This window comes from Spermophilus citellus (genome assembly GCF_964194105.1).
Source record: "Spermophilus citellus genome assembly, chromosome: 6".
Taxonomy (NCBI): domain Eukaryota; kingdom Metazoa; phylum Chordata; class Mammalia; order Rodentia; family Sciuridae; genus Spermophilus; species Spermophilus citellus.
Genome location: NC_138187.1, coordinates 40,527,309 through 40,544,132, shown reverse-complemented (window position 1 = coordinate 40,544,132; position 16,824 = coordinate 40,527,309). Strand labels below are relative to the sequence as shown.

General features: G+C 56.0%; 1 protein-coding gene across 6 annotated transcripts in view; it reads right to left on the bottom strand.

The window, feature by feature from the left end:
• The window catches only part of PRKAR1B (protein kinase cAMP-dependent type I regulatory subunit beta), a 143,460-nt gene that overhangs the window by 21,673 nt on the left and 104,963 nt on the right, over nucleotides 1–16,824 (bottom strand). For all 6 annotated transcript variants that reach the window (XM_081297600.1, XM_081297602.1, XM_081297599.1 and 3 more), the window contains one exon: nucleotides 7,317–7,475. In XM_081297600.1, coding sequence (XP_081153726.1) covers nucleotides 7,317–7,475 — 159 coding nt within the window. The remainder of the gene's footprint in view (nucleotides 1–7,316; nucleotides 7,476–16,824) is intronic.

The following is a 16,824-nucleotide window of genomic DNA, read 5'->3' as shown; positions in this document are numbered from 1 at the left end:
GTTCGGAACTGGGAGCAGTTTTAGCTGAAGTCTCCTCCCTCCTCCAAGGGACCCTAGGTGACTTTATTGCATGGGAAAATGAGGGGCTGCCACGGGAGCCCCCTCCCCAGTGGGGCAGTGGGGAGGCATCCCGCAGACTTCCGTCCACACCCTCCTTGCTGGGTCAGACCTGGCGACAGGCGTGGGAGAAGGTCAGGGGAGGGAGTGGGATCTGCCCCAGCAGGGAAAAGGGCTCTCAGGGGAAGGGCTGGAGAAAGGGCACTGAAGGCCTGTCCCCAGAAAGCTATGACAAAAATGCAAGCAGCAGTGAAGTGGGGAAGGAATGGCTCTCGAGTCCCCAGGGCACAGCCAGACCCAGGGTTTTTCCACCGTTTCTGTGAGCCGACCTTTCCCACCCAGCCCCAGCTGCTCAGGCACTCCCTGCTGGCCCCCCCCCCCCACCGTGTCCCCTTCAACGTCCAGAAACACAGACCTGTGGAGCAGAGCCAGTCCCCCTCTCACAGTGGCCACCTAAGCCCTCGCCCATGACAGGGACTAGGGCCTAAGCCACTCTGCCTCCTGTGCCTCCCAGGGCCTCGGCTTAGAGGACATCCAGGCCAAGTGCCTGAGAGCAAGCAAAATATACTACATTTGAATGGGGTCAAAGATAGATTTGGATGTGCCACCAAGCCATTAAGTCTTGTTGAAAGGGGATAATAATACTCCTGCCTCCCTGGGTAGCTGTAAGGACTAAGTCCCTATCCATGTTCCCTCAGTTGCTGCTGATGGTGATAGTGGTGGTGATGGTGACGGTGAGGACGACATTGATGGTGGTGATGGTGGTGATAATGCTGACAGTCACGGTGATGCGGGTGATGATAGTGATGATGTTATTGATGGTGACGGTGGTGATGGTGATGATGTTGGTGGTGATAGTGATGGTGTTGACGACATTGATGGTGGTGATGGTGGTGATAATGCTGACAGTCACGGTGATGCGGGTGATGATAGTGATGATGTTGTTGATGGTGACGGTGGTGATGTTGGTGGTGATAGTGACGGTGATAACCATGGCCATGGTGGTGTTGATGATGATGAAGATGGCGGTGATAACGCTGACAGTCAGAGTGATGATAAAAATCAAGGTAGTGGTGATGGTGACAATGATGGCAGCCTGAGCACATTGGTGGCTCTGCAAGCCACCCTCCCCCCTCCTGTGACGTCAGGATAGATGACAACAACACATGGCAGGCACACAGAAGAGGCTCCACAGATACCATCTCTGCCCCAAAGAAGGGTAAGACACTGAATGTGGGATGAAGCTACTGAACAGCCTCAGGATGGGCTGGAGCCCATGGGGAAGATGAATGCTGGGAGGAGATTGTCCCTTTTCAAGTCTTGGTCCCACCCTTTGGTAGCCCAATGGGCAAGAGCAGGCCATGTCCCTTCTCTGAGCCTCTATTTCCCCACAGAGTGGAGGTGTAACAGTGCCACTTGTGGGTCAGATTCAAGGCTGTAACCATAGGAGTCAAGGTTCACCGTGCTGCTTCTCATCATGATCTGGGAAGAGCGGGGCTCTTAGGATCAGTGAAGGAGGTCCCTCATCCCATGCTGATGAGGGGGAAGTCATCTGAGGCTTGTGTCTCACTACGTCTCCATGGGAAGCAGACAAGGAACCTTCTGGACTGAGGTAGAGATAGCACGGTGGTGGCAGTGGTGAGACAGCTCAGAGAAGGGAGAGGAGCCCAGGTCAGAGACACAGAGATCAAGGTGCCAGCTTGATCACTATTCTTATGGAGAATCTGAGGCCCAGAGGGGACAAGACTGGTTTATGAACACGGGGAGTTATGAGCAGGATCAGGTTACAAATAGAGGGTGCTGACCCTCCCCCACGGGTTCTCCTTCATTGCACTAAGTTAGGACACAACCACCATCCTCAGCACCATCACCACCACCATCACCACCACCATCACCACCACCATCACCTTCACCATCATCACCATCATCATCATCACTGGGGAATATCATTGGAAGCAGGATTAAAAGAGGCTACATGGAATCTAGGCACGTGGGCCAACCTTGCTGCTCGGACATGAGGACCTGGTGTCTAGTCCAGGAGATCAGAGACCAGGAGGGTAAGGCTGGGGTGTCCCCAAGGCCAGTGCTTGAAACCCAGATGGTCAGGTTTCCAGAGGGGAAACGGTCCTGTCTAAAAGTCAGAGCAGGCACCAGAGGTGCGGGAGGAGAAAGGGGAGGACCATGGAGAACAGGTTGGGGAGGGGCTGGACAGAAGTGGGATGGAGCAAGGACAGGGTGGAGAGACACTGAGGAGCAGAGCAATGCAGCAGGTGCTGTCCCCAAGGCTCAGTGCCCACCAGGAGAGGCAACAACTACCCATTAATGTGAGGATGCCCTTAAGGCATGGGTGGCATGTAGCTTGTCCATTGTCCCTCACCAGTGACCATCCAGGAGAGGCTGAGGTGACTTGGAGCACAAGCCAGCTGTCAGACAGCATGAGCTCACACCTCTACTCTCCCAGTGCCTACCTGCCTCTTGGACAATAGAAATTTTTTTTTTTTTTTTTTTGGTACCAAGGATTGAACTCAGGGACACTCAATCACTGAGCCACACCCCAGCCCTATTTTGTATTTTATTTAGAGACAGGGTCTCACTGAGTTGCTTAGTGCCACACTGTTGGTGAGGCTGGCTTTGAACTCGCGATCCTCTTGCCTCAGCCTCCCAAGCTGCTGGGATTACAGGAATGTGCCACCGCACCCGCCAGGAATATCTTAATGCCTTCCCCCAAAGGATTCCCATGAAGATTACATGGGACACCATGAAAGGACCCCGGTTCCCCACCCAGGCAGGCCTCAGCCTCTCCATCAGCTCCGAGCCAGGCAGTCCTGAAACAGCTACAGGTCTCAGTCTTAGGAGCCCAGAGTCCCCTCCCCAATCTCCCCTCTTTCCAGCACAAGTCCTAACAGGGTTGGGGGCTTGCAGCCATAGGTCCAAGAAAACCTCATTAAGTTACCCAAGACCATCTGGACCCAGGTAGCGTAGAAAGTGGTTCTGAGCCCTGCAGGCAGCCTGAACACGTCTCCACAGTGACAAGAAGGGCACTATTGGAAGCAGGGACAGGCACAGGCAGCAGAAGGTGGCACATCAACCCATCAGAGCCGGTCGGGACAGCTTTAGTGGTAGAGGCTTGCTCAGCGACCTAGTCCAAGCCATTTTAGATCCCTGCTGGACCCCCAAAAGCCATTTCTTTTGAGCAATAATTCAAAATCCTCACTGACCACCCAGCAATTATGCCCATGCAAATGTTTTGTCCCACGAATCTGACATTAAAGTCAGCGCCATGGGCTGTCCATCTCTCTCTACAGGACAACCGGAGGTGGCTGCCTGGGTCCTGGGGAAGGAATGGCCTCCATTGCTTCCTTCTGAGATGGACAGTTGGTAGATGGACAGGCTGGAGGCCTGGCCATTTGTTTCTACTCTAGGCATCTGGGAGACCACCTCCATGACCTGGGGACTTGAAGCATGTTACCCAACATCCAATCAGGCCTGTGTGGCAGGAACTGGCATCCTGGTGCTGACCCAGCCCACTCCCTGAGGAGCTTGGGACCTGACTAGCTCTGCTCCGTCTCATTGGCACCTGCCATGGGCCTTCGTTCTCAGATCTCTGTAACAGGCCAACCTTGAGAAGCAGAGATTAGACAGAAAGGTCCAGACCTCCCACACCCCCAGGCGTCTCATCCCCACTTTGTAAGCCTGGGACAGCCAACCCATGGCCTGAGGTGGCAGCAGGGGTAGACAGTGCCCTTTAGGGGGTCTCAGACCTTGGGGAGTACAGGGAGGCACGGGTGTGATACTAGGTCAGAGGATACCACGGTAGGCAGGGAGAGGAAAGGAACCACCCATTCCTAAGCTGCCAGCAGACTGGGGCCCTTGCTAGAGTGGCCCAAAGGCCCAGGACCTGCTGGCATGTGGCCTATGGACAAGGACCAGAACCCGGTGCTTGGGCACTTTCCACTTTGCCCTGCCAGCTCAGGAGAACATTTGTACTGAGGCTACCGCCTGGGGTGTCTGAGGTCCAACACCCCACAAAGCCCACCCCAGCCTGGGACTGTGATGCACCAAGGTGGCTGCAAAGGAGTCTGTCCAAGGTGTAAGCTTCCCATCACCCGAGGCCCCCCACTACTCAACCTGTAGAGACTTCTCCACCACTGGGTACACACAGTCCACCTCCAAGGTTGTGTGACCCCCCAGGAGACACTGGGAGATACAAAGCCCAGCCTTACTATCTAGGGACCCTCCCTAACCCTGGTGGCCTCAAGGTTGCAAATGTCCAACTGTCTGTGCTAAGGAGGGAGGACCCACACCCCAAAGGCTGCCATCCCTCAGTGCTGGCTCCCACTGAGGCTTCCAGTCAGAAGTGCTGAGGCAGGGAGGGCCCTCTCTGTTCAGATCCCAGGTTCCCAAGGTCTCGGGCCACCCTAGGCAGGGGGCTCTGGAGAACCTAGCACAGCCTCTATCACAGAATTCTACTTCATTAGCTCTCAAGTCCCATGTATTGTTTGGGTGCACAGAGGACCCAAAGCTTAAAGAAAAAAGAGAGCAAGGAGAGCCCTGAGCCCTCCTTGGGCCCCTGTCTGGAAGCCTGGGGATAGTGGTCAATCTCTGCTCCAGGCCAATATGGGCTCCATTCTTCCCTCAATAACACAGAACCTCGGAGGAAAGAAATGGACATTGGGAACCTTCAGCTCTGACATTCTGGGATTCCAGCTGCCTGAATGTGGCATCCAAGTTGATGTTTGGGGAAGTGGTCTACTCCATGGAGACACCAGTGTCCCCCATTTCCTGCATCCTCCTCAGCATATCCCAGCTTAGCTCTAAATGGGCACAGGGTGCGGACACTGCCTGACAGACACATCCAAATCTGCTCAGCTGGAGGATGAATGAGAACACCGTCCTGCCGGGCACTCCTGCCCGAACTTGCCCAGCACTGTCATTTTCTTTCCCGATACATGAGCTCTGCGACTTCCAAGCCCCACGGCGGCTATCCTTAGCACACAAGGATCCAAAATTAAAACAGAGAAAGTGCCAGCTCCATTGGTGGTTTGAGAGTCTCCCTGAATATAAGGTTCTAGCCGCAAAAATTCCAGTCAGGAACGACCCAGGGTAGACAGCGGCGGAGAAGCGATGGCTTATGTAACACCCAGCCAGCCAGGTGCACCCAGAAGGGACAGGAACTGTGTGGCCCTCAGAGGGAGGAGGCCCCAGAGCACCCCTCCCACACAGAGGTCTTGGCAGACAGGAGCACGCACATTAAGACAGGAGAAGGGAGGATCTGCGGAAGTCCTTCCTGGGGTCCCACGTTCATCTACTCTGTGCTCGAGTATCCACGTCAGTGCCACAGCCCTGGTGCATGCTGGGCCCTCAACCAGTGCCCAGTCAGTATGTGGGTAAGGAGCTCATGGAGCATGATGTCTGATGAAATGGTTGCCCCTAGGACTGCAGACCCCTACGTGCAGAAGGAAAGCCGGTCCCCACAATGGGACCAGGAGAGGGCATTGGGGCAGGACTCCAAGCCTCCGTGACTAAGACTGGGGGCCCTGTCCTGAGCCATACTATGGGGACCCTCAGCTTCCTCTCATGTGTCTCAGCCACAGCTCCCCTTAGAAATGGTATCCTCCCTGCTCCGTCCAGGCTGGCCTTTGGGAGGACAGCCAAGACCCCGAGAAAGCTGTGTCTCAGACACGGTATTGGTCTCAGGCACGGAGTAGAGGCCATCCCATAGCATGAGTCGCCCTGGCAGGGGTGAGCTGAGTAGGGTCCAGTTCTCCTTACTTAGTGATTATCATGGCCACCTCCCTCTTCAAACTCCAGGCTTGCTGGAGAGGCCCCTGAGCAAATGCTGTCTCGAGGACGGCCCTCACAGCAAGCCCACCATGGTTCCCCTGACCTCTGATCAGACAGGAAAAGCTCCTAGCCCAGCACTGGCCACCACTGGGTAAGCACGGAGAGCCAAAAGGTGTGGCTGCCCCAGAAGAGGCACCCACTTCCAGTGGCCTCTGCCCAACAACAGAAAAGAAGGGGCTGTAGATGAAGAGCTGGCCACACGTAGACCCCCAGACCCCAGCAGCCAGCCTCAGACTCTCAGGATGCTTCTCACCACGGGCCACTCTGCCTTCACCAGGATGGGGAAGCTGGCCCAGAGACAGCTGGGTCTGAGCTGGCTCAAACTGCGGCCATGGTTCTGGGTGATCCAGGTCAGAGTCCAGCTGATGGGCCCAGTGGAGGCCGTGGGGCCTCCCTCACCGGGGAGCATGCCACCACTCTGGACAGAGCCCTTGTTCTTATCCAGGACAGTGTCCTCGCTGGCCGCAGCCCTCCACACAATGCCGTTCAGGGTTTTGTCCTCACTGCTCGCATGGCCCGAGCGCTCTACCGCACAGCCTGAGCCTTGGCCTCCTTCATTCCTGCCTGAGGCCTCTGCTCTAGTGTTCCCCGAGGGCAGATTTCGGAGGCCTTTCTATAAGATAGCAACCCTGCCCTACTCCTGGGTGCCTCTACCCTCTTCTCCATGATTTCCCCTCAGGAACATCCATACACAGGTATGTGCGAGGTCACGGTCTGTCTCCACCACAGGCTGGCTCAGCCTGCTGCTTCTAATGTCCCCTGCTAGAGAATGGAGCTTGGCAGGTAGTGTGTAGGTGAGCACAGAGCAGCCTCCTCCCACTGCGAAGGGTCTTTTCAGTCCAGAAGCTGCCCAGGTGACCACGTCAGCCTAAAGTTCCCTAGGGGGCTGTACACACCTACCCTCATAGTGCACCCACAAAGCATAGACATGGCGGCATGTAAGAACAAACCTAAAACGACAGTGGCTTAAAACCCAAGGGTCAATCCCCACATGAAAGAAGTATAGGAGTGAGTGGTCCAGCCCTGGTATGGTGGTCCCACCAAGTTGGCAGGAAGCCCTTCCTCATGCCTCTTTGCTCTATTCCCTTGGTGAATAGGTTTCATTCTATAGTTCATGGTCCAACATGGCAGCTGGAGGTCCAGCCATCATAACCATGTCCCAGACAGTTGGAAGGAGAAAGAGGAGAAAGAAAAAGGGACTTCCCTAGCTGTCAGCCTGTCTTCAAAGAGGCTTTCCAGAATCCTACCCAAGACCTCATACTCGCCTCACAGGCTGTAACTGTCGGGGAGGCTGGGAAGTGTCTTGCAGGCACACATCCTCCTTGAGTAAAGCCAGAGCCTCTGTAGGGTGCTGGGCCACAGCCTGGGGTCAAACTCAGCCTCTGCCCTCTGCCCTGGGAGCTGCCTTCACTCACCATGAGGATGCGCCGGTAGCTGTCGCGGTCGATGCCCCAGAGCTTGAGGTCTGTCTTGGCCTTCACTGTGGCAGCCCTTGGGGTGCCGTAGATGAGTGCCAGCTCCCCAAAGCTGCCCCCCTCGCTGATGTTGGTCACCCACTCTCCATTCACATACACCTGCAGGGAACATGAGAAGAGTGACATCATGGGGGACCCACGGGGACCACATTGGCTGCTTCCCACAGAGGCCTCCAAGCTCTCCCGGGGATCTCTTGCTTGAAGTGGAGCCCCACATTCCCCTCCAAGCAGGTGGCCTCAGGCTGTCATGGCTTGTGGGCCAGCCACTCACTTGTACCAACACAGAGGAATAGCCAGACAGCACCTAGCCTCAAAGGATGGGCCAGCACCAAGTCATGGAGCACACCCAAGCCCCCTCCCAGGCCCGTCTGCAGTTCAGCTGCCTACTATCAACCCTCAGCCTCTCTGGCTATCAGTTTCCCCAACTGCACACCCATGAGCTGGGCCTCACCACGCATGTGCTGAGATTCCACATGGACACCCAACCTCTTGCCTTTCCCATTCATAAACTGCCCCTTGCCTCCCGCCACTCAGCAACGCCCCAAGGGTCACTGCCCCTTTGGCCTCCACTTCCATCAGCACATACTGCCCTGGCCCCCCAAAGAGCCATGTCAACTGTCTTTGGTTGCAAAGCTTTTTCCTCCGGGGGCCTTTCCTCTCTTAGGGCAGCACCCAAGACCCTTGGCCTGGAGCCTGAACAGGAGCCCATTGGCTGGACGCCGCGGCTGAACCGTGCTGAGAAGGGACCCAGACAAGATTCCCTTTCAGCCTGCGCGGCCGTCGCGCCCTGCACAGCGTGCCTACTATGCATTGACCGTGCGCACGCAGCCCACACCCATGCGAGAATGGTGCAGATTGTTCATTATGCAGCGATTATGCAGATTCGGTTACTATAAATTGACACAATGCACTCTTTATTCCCGCAGCGTGTCAATGAGCTTACAGAATAGTTCCCATTGGCAAAATGGGTGCGTGTAGGGAAAGAATGGATTATGATGAATCATGGAGGCGATTCTTATGAAATCAATGACTCATTATCCAATCATAAACCCTGCACAGAATTTTCTATCTCAAGGAAGACGCCACACAGGTGATGGATAAGTGCGCCCAAGGGCAGGAGAACTGGTCCACCACCAAGTCTTGAGGGAGCAGTCTGCTATGGCTGTGCGAGGAAGAGACTCCACCTGGCGGCGTATGCTCCCCTTGCCTGGCCAGTCACAGTGGCAGGAGAGCCTGGCTTCCCCTCCACAAGCCCTGGGGGAATCCAAAAAGGAATCAAAAGACAACCAGCCCCCCCCCCAACCCCCGGCACACCATGCTGGACAGGAGGGTCACGGGTTGGGAATCCCAGGATTTTAGGGGTAAACTTAGAGGACCTCAGAAAACACTTCCCAGAGTATCAGATTCTGGTTTTCACAAAGGGAACCCAAGCCCAGAGAGGTTGGCAGAGATGTCATGGGCACAGCTGGCCGCCCGCTGAAGTTGCCACTCCTGCTCTGCTTCTGTTCCTGTAAGAATCTGTTTATGGGGGTACAACTTGGAAATTAGCATAAATGTGCAGCTCGATGACACCACTCAGAAACACCTGGCACCCTGTAAGGACACTCCCCAGTGCCAATCTGGCCAGTGGCTCATCGTCTATGCTGCACAGTTCGTATCCATCTAGGGGCTAGAGCTTGGGCTGCCATACATCGATCTCTCAGGGACACTCTTGAACCTGCCCGAGCTGCCTCATTTCCCTGGGCAGTGAGCCTGGGGTCTCCTCTGCATCAAGAGGGCACCTCCTGCTTCGGTTTTAGCAGGTGTTGCTTAACCTCGATTTCCAGCACTTGCACCAACCAGCCCTCCCTTCAGCATTCCCCACTGATGCTCCCATGTGTGGCCTCTGGCTGACACGTAATGCAATGTGGGCTGGGGACATGAATCTGAGGCTTGCAAAGGTTTGCTCAACACATGAGTCCAAGCAGGCAGGCAACATCTGCAGCCGAGGAGGTGGGCAAGTCTCCCTCCTAAAACCATGAGGAAAAAGGAGCCCCTCAAATGGTGGGACACCTGGCCACCTGCCACAGAGCACAGGGCTGCCATGTCCTGGCCCAGGTGTACCCTCAACTTTCCTGGGGCCTATACATGAAGAGGGATGGAGTGGCAGCTGCCCCAGAGCATGCCCAGGGAGCCAGGACCCTCTACCCACGAAGACCCTTCCTCACTAAGGAGCCCAAGCCTCCCAGAGCTCCATCCTCGGCATCAGAGAAAACCATTGTGCAGATCCTGTGGATGGGCCCAGGGCCACCCCCCAGAGGACAAAGGGGCCATCCTTCTCGGGACACTGGCCTCTGTCACGGCTCCCGGAGCAGCGCGAGCCCCACCCAGCTGGTACGCAAAGGGGCTACTCTTGTTTTGTTTCATTTTTTTTGTTTTTGTTTTTTCTTCTTTTAAAAGAAAAATGGTGGGAGGCCCCACTGGGCTGCATTTATGCTCCACAGTGACTGTGGCTTCTCTGCTGAGCACGGCGCCCCCCCGGCCCCTCTCTCCTCCTTCCTTCCCTCCCTCCCTCCCTCCCTCCCCTCAGTCCATAAAGCGTCCCTCCATCCCCAAGTTGATTTCATCACTGGGGACCCGGCAGTAGATGACAGGTTCTTGTCCACGGGGGACTTTCCAACCCAAGGGGACACAGGACACGGGCAAATCACCATACAAACACGTATTCATTGTAGAACATGGAAGAGCCACAAAGAAACTGGGAAACAATGTCTTGGAGAAGGGGCTGTGTCGGGACTGTGGAGGCAGATTTGAGCCAAGTTCTGAATAGCAAGGGCTCAGACCTGCAAAGATTTGTACAGAGAATTCAAAGCAGAGGGACAGGTGTGCCAAGGCCCAGAGGCAGGACTGGACATGGAAGACCCTGGATGCAGCAACACAGGGGGAGATGTTGATGGGGCAGGGCATGTGGGTAGCCACCCCTTAGCACCAGAGAAAGGAAGGGCTTGGGTGGGAATCCTAACAGGAAACAACAGAGACTATGAGCACCCCCAGGAGACACTATCCTGTCCACAGAGCTCCCTGGGAGCCAAGCAGAGAGTGGCCAGGGGGCATCCAGAAGGCACCAAGAAGACCAGAAGGCTACACAGCCTGCAGCCTGTGGGCCAGCAGCACCTGCATCCATGGACAGTCAGAATACAGAGCCACAATCCCTTCTGGATCCCTGAGTGAGGCTCTAGTGGGCTAGCAACTTGCCTGCAGACAGGGAGAACCCCACACACAGCCTGTTCATTCTGCAGTGGGGCCAGAAGTACAGAGAGGACATCCATCAGTTGACCAGCCACGGTGCCCGAGCATCAGGGTCATGAGGCAGCACTGGATTTCTGTCCATTTCCAACTCCAAGCCTAGTCCGGGTGGAGCAAGGGTGGCCTGCCTGGCCGGGCGCACCTCCCCATCCCCAGGCACACTGGGCTACAGGAGCTCTAGGTGCCCAGCCCAGGGTAGGGGCTGCTCGGGCTCCCCAGGTATTTCAGGTCAGACTTGACTCCACAGAAAAGCACTCCACAGAGAAGCACTGAGAGAGAACAGAGGCCAGAACACTGGCCTGAGCTGTCACCTAAAAGGCGAAGGCAACCTGTGGCCTCAGGTCTCCCTGGCCTTGCAACATGACTTAAGGGGGCTCACAAGCTATTGTTCTATTTCATGGAGTGGTGAGGACAAAACTCTGTTCCTGACCTCCCTCAGGCCCACAGAGAGTAGGGACAGGGCACCTGTGTCCAGGTGAGCCAGCTCCCTCCCCACCCTAAGGCCCACACATCCCACTGCCCTCCTGCTCCCTCAGCCACATTTCTCACCACAGCAAGCCTGGCCCACCACCTTGATCCTCTTCAGTCCAAGATGCCAGGTGCTGAACTTGATTGGCCTTCACTGGGGGCTCATCCATCCTAGGGTTTCTGTCTGCACAGCTGGACCATGTAGGACAGCCTCACGGGTTGTTTTTACTCCTCTGGGTGGCCAGACAGCTGACGACAATCCCCCATGGATCCCAAATCCCAAATCCAAGCCATGGCCCCCTCCTCCCCTCCCCTGTGACCACACACAGACTAAGGTCCCCAGAAGGCAGAATTTTGTCAAGACCCTGAATCTAGAGTTTTCCACTGACTCCCTGGCCAACCTTGAGCCCCAATTCACGCTGTTGCTCCTTGGAACAGAGCTATGTAAGGTTTGCCAGAGCCCAGCATGCCCAAGTCACCTGTCCCCATGTGAACACTGCTGCACTTGGGGAATCTCAGGGTCTACCACCCCCAACTGCAGGCACAGTCATTGCCAGGCTGTATCCAACAGCCTGTGACTTCAGGCAGGGCCAAAAGGACACCAAAAAGAAATTCTGGATCCCTGGATATGCTTCATGGGTGACATACACTTGGAAAGCTCCAAACTCCACAAGAAATTTCCATGATGGGCTGCATAGCCCTTGATAAATCACTAATCAAAACAGAATGTGCTGAAACCAGGGTGTCCCAGAGACATCTGCACATCCAGGTCCAAAGCGGCCAGTTCACAGCAGCCAAAGATGGAAGCTGCCCAGTGCTCTCCATGGTGACAGGTGTGTGCATACAATGGATGCGACTCTGCCTTGAGTGGGAAGGACACTCAGACACATGCTACAGCATGAACATGTGATGCTCAGTGAAATAAACAGGACACACCAACACTGTGGGATTCCATTGGTTTGAGACCCAAGAGGAGTCGGATTCCCAGAGACAGAAAGCAGAATGGTGGGTGCCGTGGGCCTGGAGGGGAGGGGCGTCGGTGCACAATGGGGACAGAGCTCCACCGTGGGAGGAGGGAAACTCTGCAAACCAGGATGGAGATGGCTACACAGTTCACTTCGTGATTCCAGCAGTGAAGGTTGAGTATATTTTACCAATGTAACCATATGGGCAAACACTGGATAATACCCCGTCCCAGTCGTGGGGCCAGATGGAGCAAGCCGTAGTGGGGAGGGATGCTGGGCTGCCAGGGAGCGCTCAGTCCTGCCTCCAATCTGGAAATGGCTCTTCCCCGGGACCCCGCAGCCAGCAGGTCCAAGGTGCACCTGGATGGGTGTGCCGAGCAGGGAGTCCCCAAACAATGCGGATGGAAACCCCGTCTCACAGGGCTGGAAATGGAATCACACTCCTGAGCCCGTACAACCGGCAGCTGAGCGTCCTTTTAAGTAGAAATGCTATGTTCCATGAATAAAATAAATTGGAAGATATTTTTATACTTAGAGAAATGGATTACAGGCTCTTGGCAACGCACCCACCGTGGCAGACTTTCTCAGAGTCTCTGGAAAACCATCATTTAAAGCTCGTGCCTCTTATGTTCAGTCTCCTGGTCACCCTGGAGTGCCACTGGTCAGAGGGAAGCATCTACTATGTGGGGGTGCCCAGGACCCCCTGCCCAGCCTCTTTGGAGTCCTGGGGGAGGCTGCTTCCAGCCTGGGGATTGACGCTGGTGATGTCCCCATCCCTATAAGACCAGTGTCAGTGTCAGGTCACCTGCAGTGTCTCAGTATCCATCCTTTAGGATGTTAGAGGCATACACAACCCCTGGGCACCCTGAACATTCAGGCTGTGCCCTGCAGTGGTCAGTTCCAGTGCTCTGGAGGCAGTTTACAGAAACCAGCAAACAGAAGGCAGCACAGGTCTCAGAAGTGGGCTGGTGACCGGTCTGGGCTCCTTCAGTGTGGTAATAACAGTAATCACCATAACATATGCCTCATAACTCAGCCCGGCTGCCCCACACACCATCCATTCATTCCAGATGCTTTACTGAGCATCTTTTGATTCCTTTAAATGTGGCTTTTGCCCGTGCCCTTGGTGTTTCCCAGAGTGCCAGTGCTCCCTACCAAACAGCTCCCTCCGTGCAGTGTCCTGGCCCCGCAGGACACTCCCTGCCACCCACCCTATCGTGGATGGAAACTCTAAGGTTGATGAAGGTGCCAGGCACTCACATACAGCCCTGGTAGGGCAGGAAGGCTGGTGCTCCCTTCCACTACAGCCACCAGGTCACAGCCTTGAGCTATCAGCACTCTGGATGTCCCAAATTTGAGGCTGCCCCAAGAATCAGACAACCACCAGGGGCACTCAGACATCTGGCCCTGGTGAGCAGGGGTCCAGCAAGGGCCTTAGTGCTTGCTACCTTTGTACCTGAGCCTGGAGCAGGGAGTGGGTGTAGATGGGGGACAGAGAGCCTGGATCTGCCAGATATTGTACTTGGGGAATTCCAGTTATATGGAATGACCTCACCTCTTCCTTCACCAAATTGTTTCCACATGTCCTGGGCTGGTGGGGAGCCAGGTGCAGCACTGCCCACCATGATCACAGGGCAGCAGGGATGAGATCTGGCTGAAAGGGTGGAAATCTCCCAACCCCATGGCATGATGCCCAGGAGACTGGACTCTGCGGCAGCCCCTCTGTGGTTGGGAGGGGTCCTGCTGGGATGAGCCTCAGGTTCAAGAAGACTCAGACTCTGCTTCAAAGGGAGGGCTCAGACAAAGGTGGGGCCATGTCAGTCCCCTGCCACCCCACACTTGATGCTCAAGGGAATCAGGGCAGAGGGTCAGGTCTGGTCGATGTCATAGCACATCATAGTTTGCAATGAGAAGAGGAAGGAGTGTGAGTCCAACGGATGTGGGGCAGATAAGGGTTTCTGCACATGGCCGAGTGGCTGGGGCTAAGCACACGGGGAACCCTGAGCCTCCTGGGTGCTCTCCCATAGCCAACCAGCTGAGCCGACTGGGAAACTGCGTACCAGCAGTTGCTCATGGGCAGTCACAGCCTGTGGGCCACAGGTGACAAGACAGGCTAGCATCCTCCCACCTCCTGCCTCCCTGGGCACCTTCAATGGGCCTGACATGTGGAAGGAGGGTGATCGCTGCATTCAGGACCAGGACAAGCTTGGGCCACCACAGGTGTGGGGCTGATGGTGGCACCCGTGTAGGAGGCAGGTATGGGTGGGGCTGCCCAGAAGGGTGGGAGGTGACGGAATGGAGGGGATGGAGGGCTCTACGCAGGGACTTTGGGTCTCTGTTAATGTCCCTGTGAGTAGTACAGAGATGAGGCAGCCTGAACAGGGAAGGACAGAGCCCAAACCCTCCTGCAAAACCCACTCACTGCTCGGACCCGCCCACCAACTTCCTTTAGATGCGTGTTGGAAGAAGCATCTCCTGGGACTCCCCAGTGAGGCCCTTCGGGCTCCATGAAGGAACTCTGGGGGCAGCATCTGTGTCTCCCACACCCATTCCCTTAGGAGAAACAAAAATACACCAGTTCAGGATTCCCTGGGGTCGTCTCAATCCCTCTGTTCTGCCCAAGCTGAAGGCATTCTTGGGTGGAGCTGGGAGATTCACAGGACCTCGGGGAATACAGACAGGAAAGAGCATTCCAGGGGAGGGAAGAAGACTATGAGTCAAGGCTGGGACTCTTGAGGGGCTCCTGGAGGCAAGGAGGATCTGTCCTCGGTCACCTGCCCAGGTTGGCATCTACCCCCACAGCAGGCAGAGGAGCAGGCCTGGGGGGTCTTGGGGGAGACACAGGAGACATAGGAAGAAGAAGAGGGCACCAGAAGGCCACGGTCCTGAGGCGAGACATTGTTTACTAACTTCCTATTGGTTGTCAACCACCCCCACCCCTTGGGCAGGGCTGTCCTCCCTCCCCAGGAGCACTCACTGGCCAGTGCCAGCACACATTTAGGCAGAATGGAGGGGAAGAGTGGGGATGTTTTGGGGGCCAGGAGATGTGAACAGTGTGAAATTAGGAACTGGGAGGGCAGCTGGGAGAAACTAGGAGCAAGCCCCCCCACACACACACACACACTCTGCCCTCTGCTCCTCAGCATCACGGACCAGGCAACAGAGCCACGGGCACCTTCAGGCCTGCCCCACCCAGCACTGGAGTCTGAGCTCACTCCTGGCCTGTGCCACCCCACCACAAGGCCTGGGTTTGGACAGGACCCATACCCCATGCCAGGAACACACGCCACCCCTGGGACAGGCCGAGGCAAGGTGAGGTGGGCAGAGCAGCCCCATGCTCCCATCTCCTCTGCTAACCCTGAAGGAGGCAGCAGGAGGTGCCTGTGGCCACAGGTAGGTCACCTTCTCCTCCTCCTCCTCCTCCTCCTCCCTGCACATCCTCCACAGCTTAGCAACCAGAGACCTTTAGCTCCTGCCTCAGTTTCCTTCTCTGGGGGAGACAGGATCCCCGAGACACAAAGGCTCCCACAGAGACCTGGTTAGGACAGAGCTGCCAGACTCAGCTCAAGACAAAGCTCCAGGGCTCATGACAAAGAAATCTTCGAGGGGACTCAGCCTGAGCCCCCGGCAGGGCTTTGGAGGTGAGTCACTTCCTGTGCTGCCAACTCCGGAAGCGGGTACGCCCGCTTGGTTCCCAGAAACACGGCAGCGAGTGGACACAGATGGGCGCTGGGGAAATAAGTGACTAAGTGCCCTTCCCCAAAATAGCCTAGACTGGACAAAGGCTGGGGGGCCAGGGGCCAGGCCCTGAAATAGCTTACCCTGCCTGGGGCAGCGGGGCGTGGCATGACTGCACAGCCACAGGGGCTACCTAGGGGCAAGGTGGGTCCTCTGCGGATGGTGGCACAACCTGGTGGGGGCAGGCACAGCTGGGATGCACCCCAGTCCAGAGGGGACTTGGTAGCGGGCCTGGGAAGCAGAGGTATCTAGGGCCTCAGGATCTCCAAAATGCGGGACAGACTCAGTCTCTGCCTTCAGACTGCTTCCTGGCTGTAGTGGAAACTACTTGTTTAAAAAAACTACTTTTTGAAAAAACTACAAAATACAAACTGAATTATGAAGGAAGGGCACCTACAGGGTGAGAAATTGGATGCGTCTGCTGACGCCCAAGCTGAGGAAGTAACATTTAAAAGGACACCAAAAGGAGAAGTGGGCACTCTCAGTGACCCTGCCTAGGGGAGTCAGAGGTCTTGGCAGAGGGACAGCACAGTGCCAGGCGGGCTCCAGGGGGACTCACTCAGGCCCCACCCTGTGAATCGCATCAGGGCCCCAGCCTGATCCAAAGAGAAACAGACTCATGGCGGGTTTGGGAAAAGACAGGCCTTTAGCTCAGAGGAGGGCAGAGCAGCCTGCAGAGCAAGGAGCCCAGCAAAGGGACTCCACATCTTCCAAGCCAGGGCACCTGGGCTCAGATGGGGTGGCCAAGGAGGAAGGAGGAAGGAAGGTGGGGGAGGCTGGACCAAGGGCCAAGGTGGGATCTCCAGAGCAGGCGACACTTCTTGCATAGCAGTGATGGCCGCTCCACTTAAGTGTGGCTCTTGGTTCTTGGAACATTGAAGGTGGGGAAAACTCTCCATGAGCACAGTGCAGCTTCTGAATGGCGATACGCTGTCACGAAGGCACCATCACCCCACGGGGGTTGGTACTAAGAGCCTGTGACTCCCCACCCA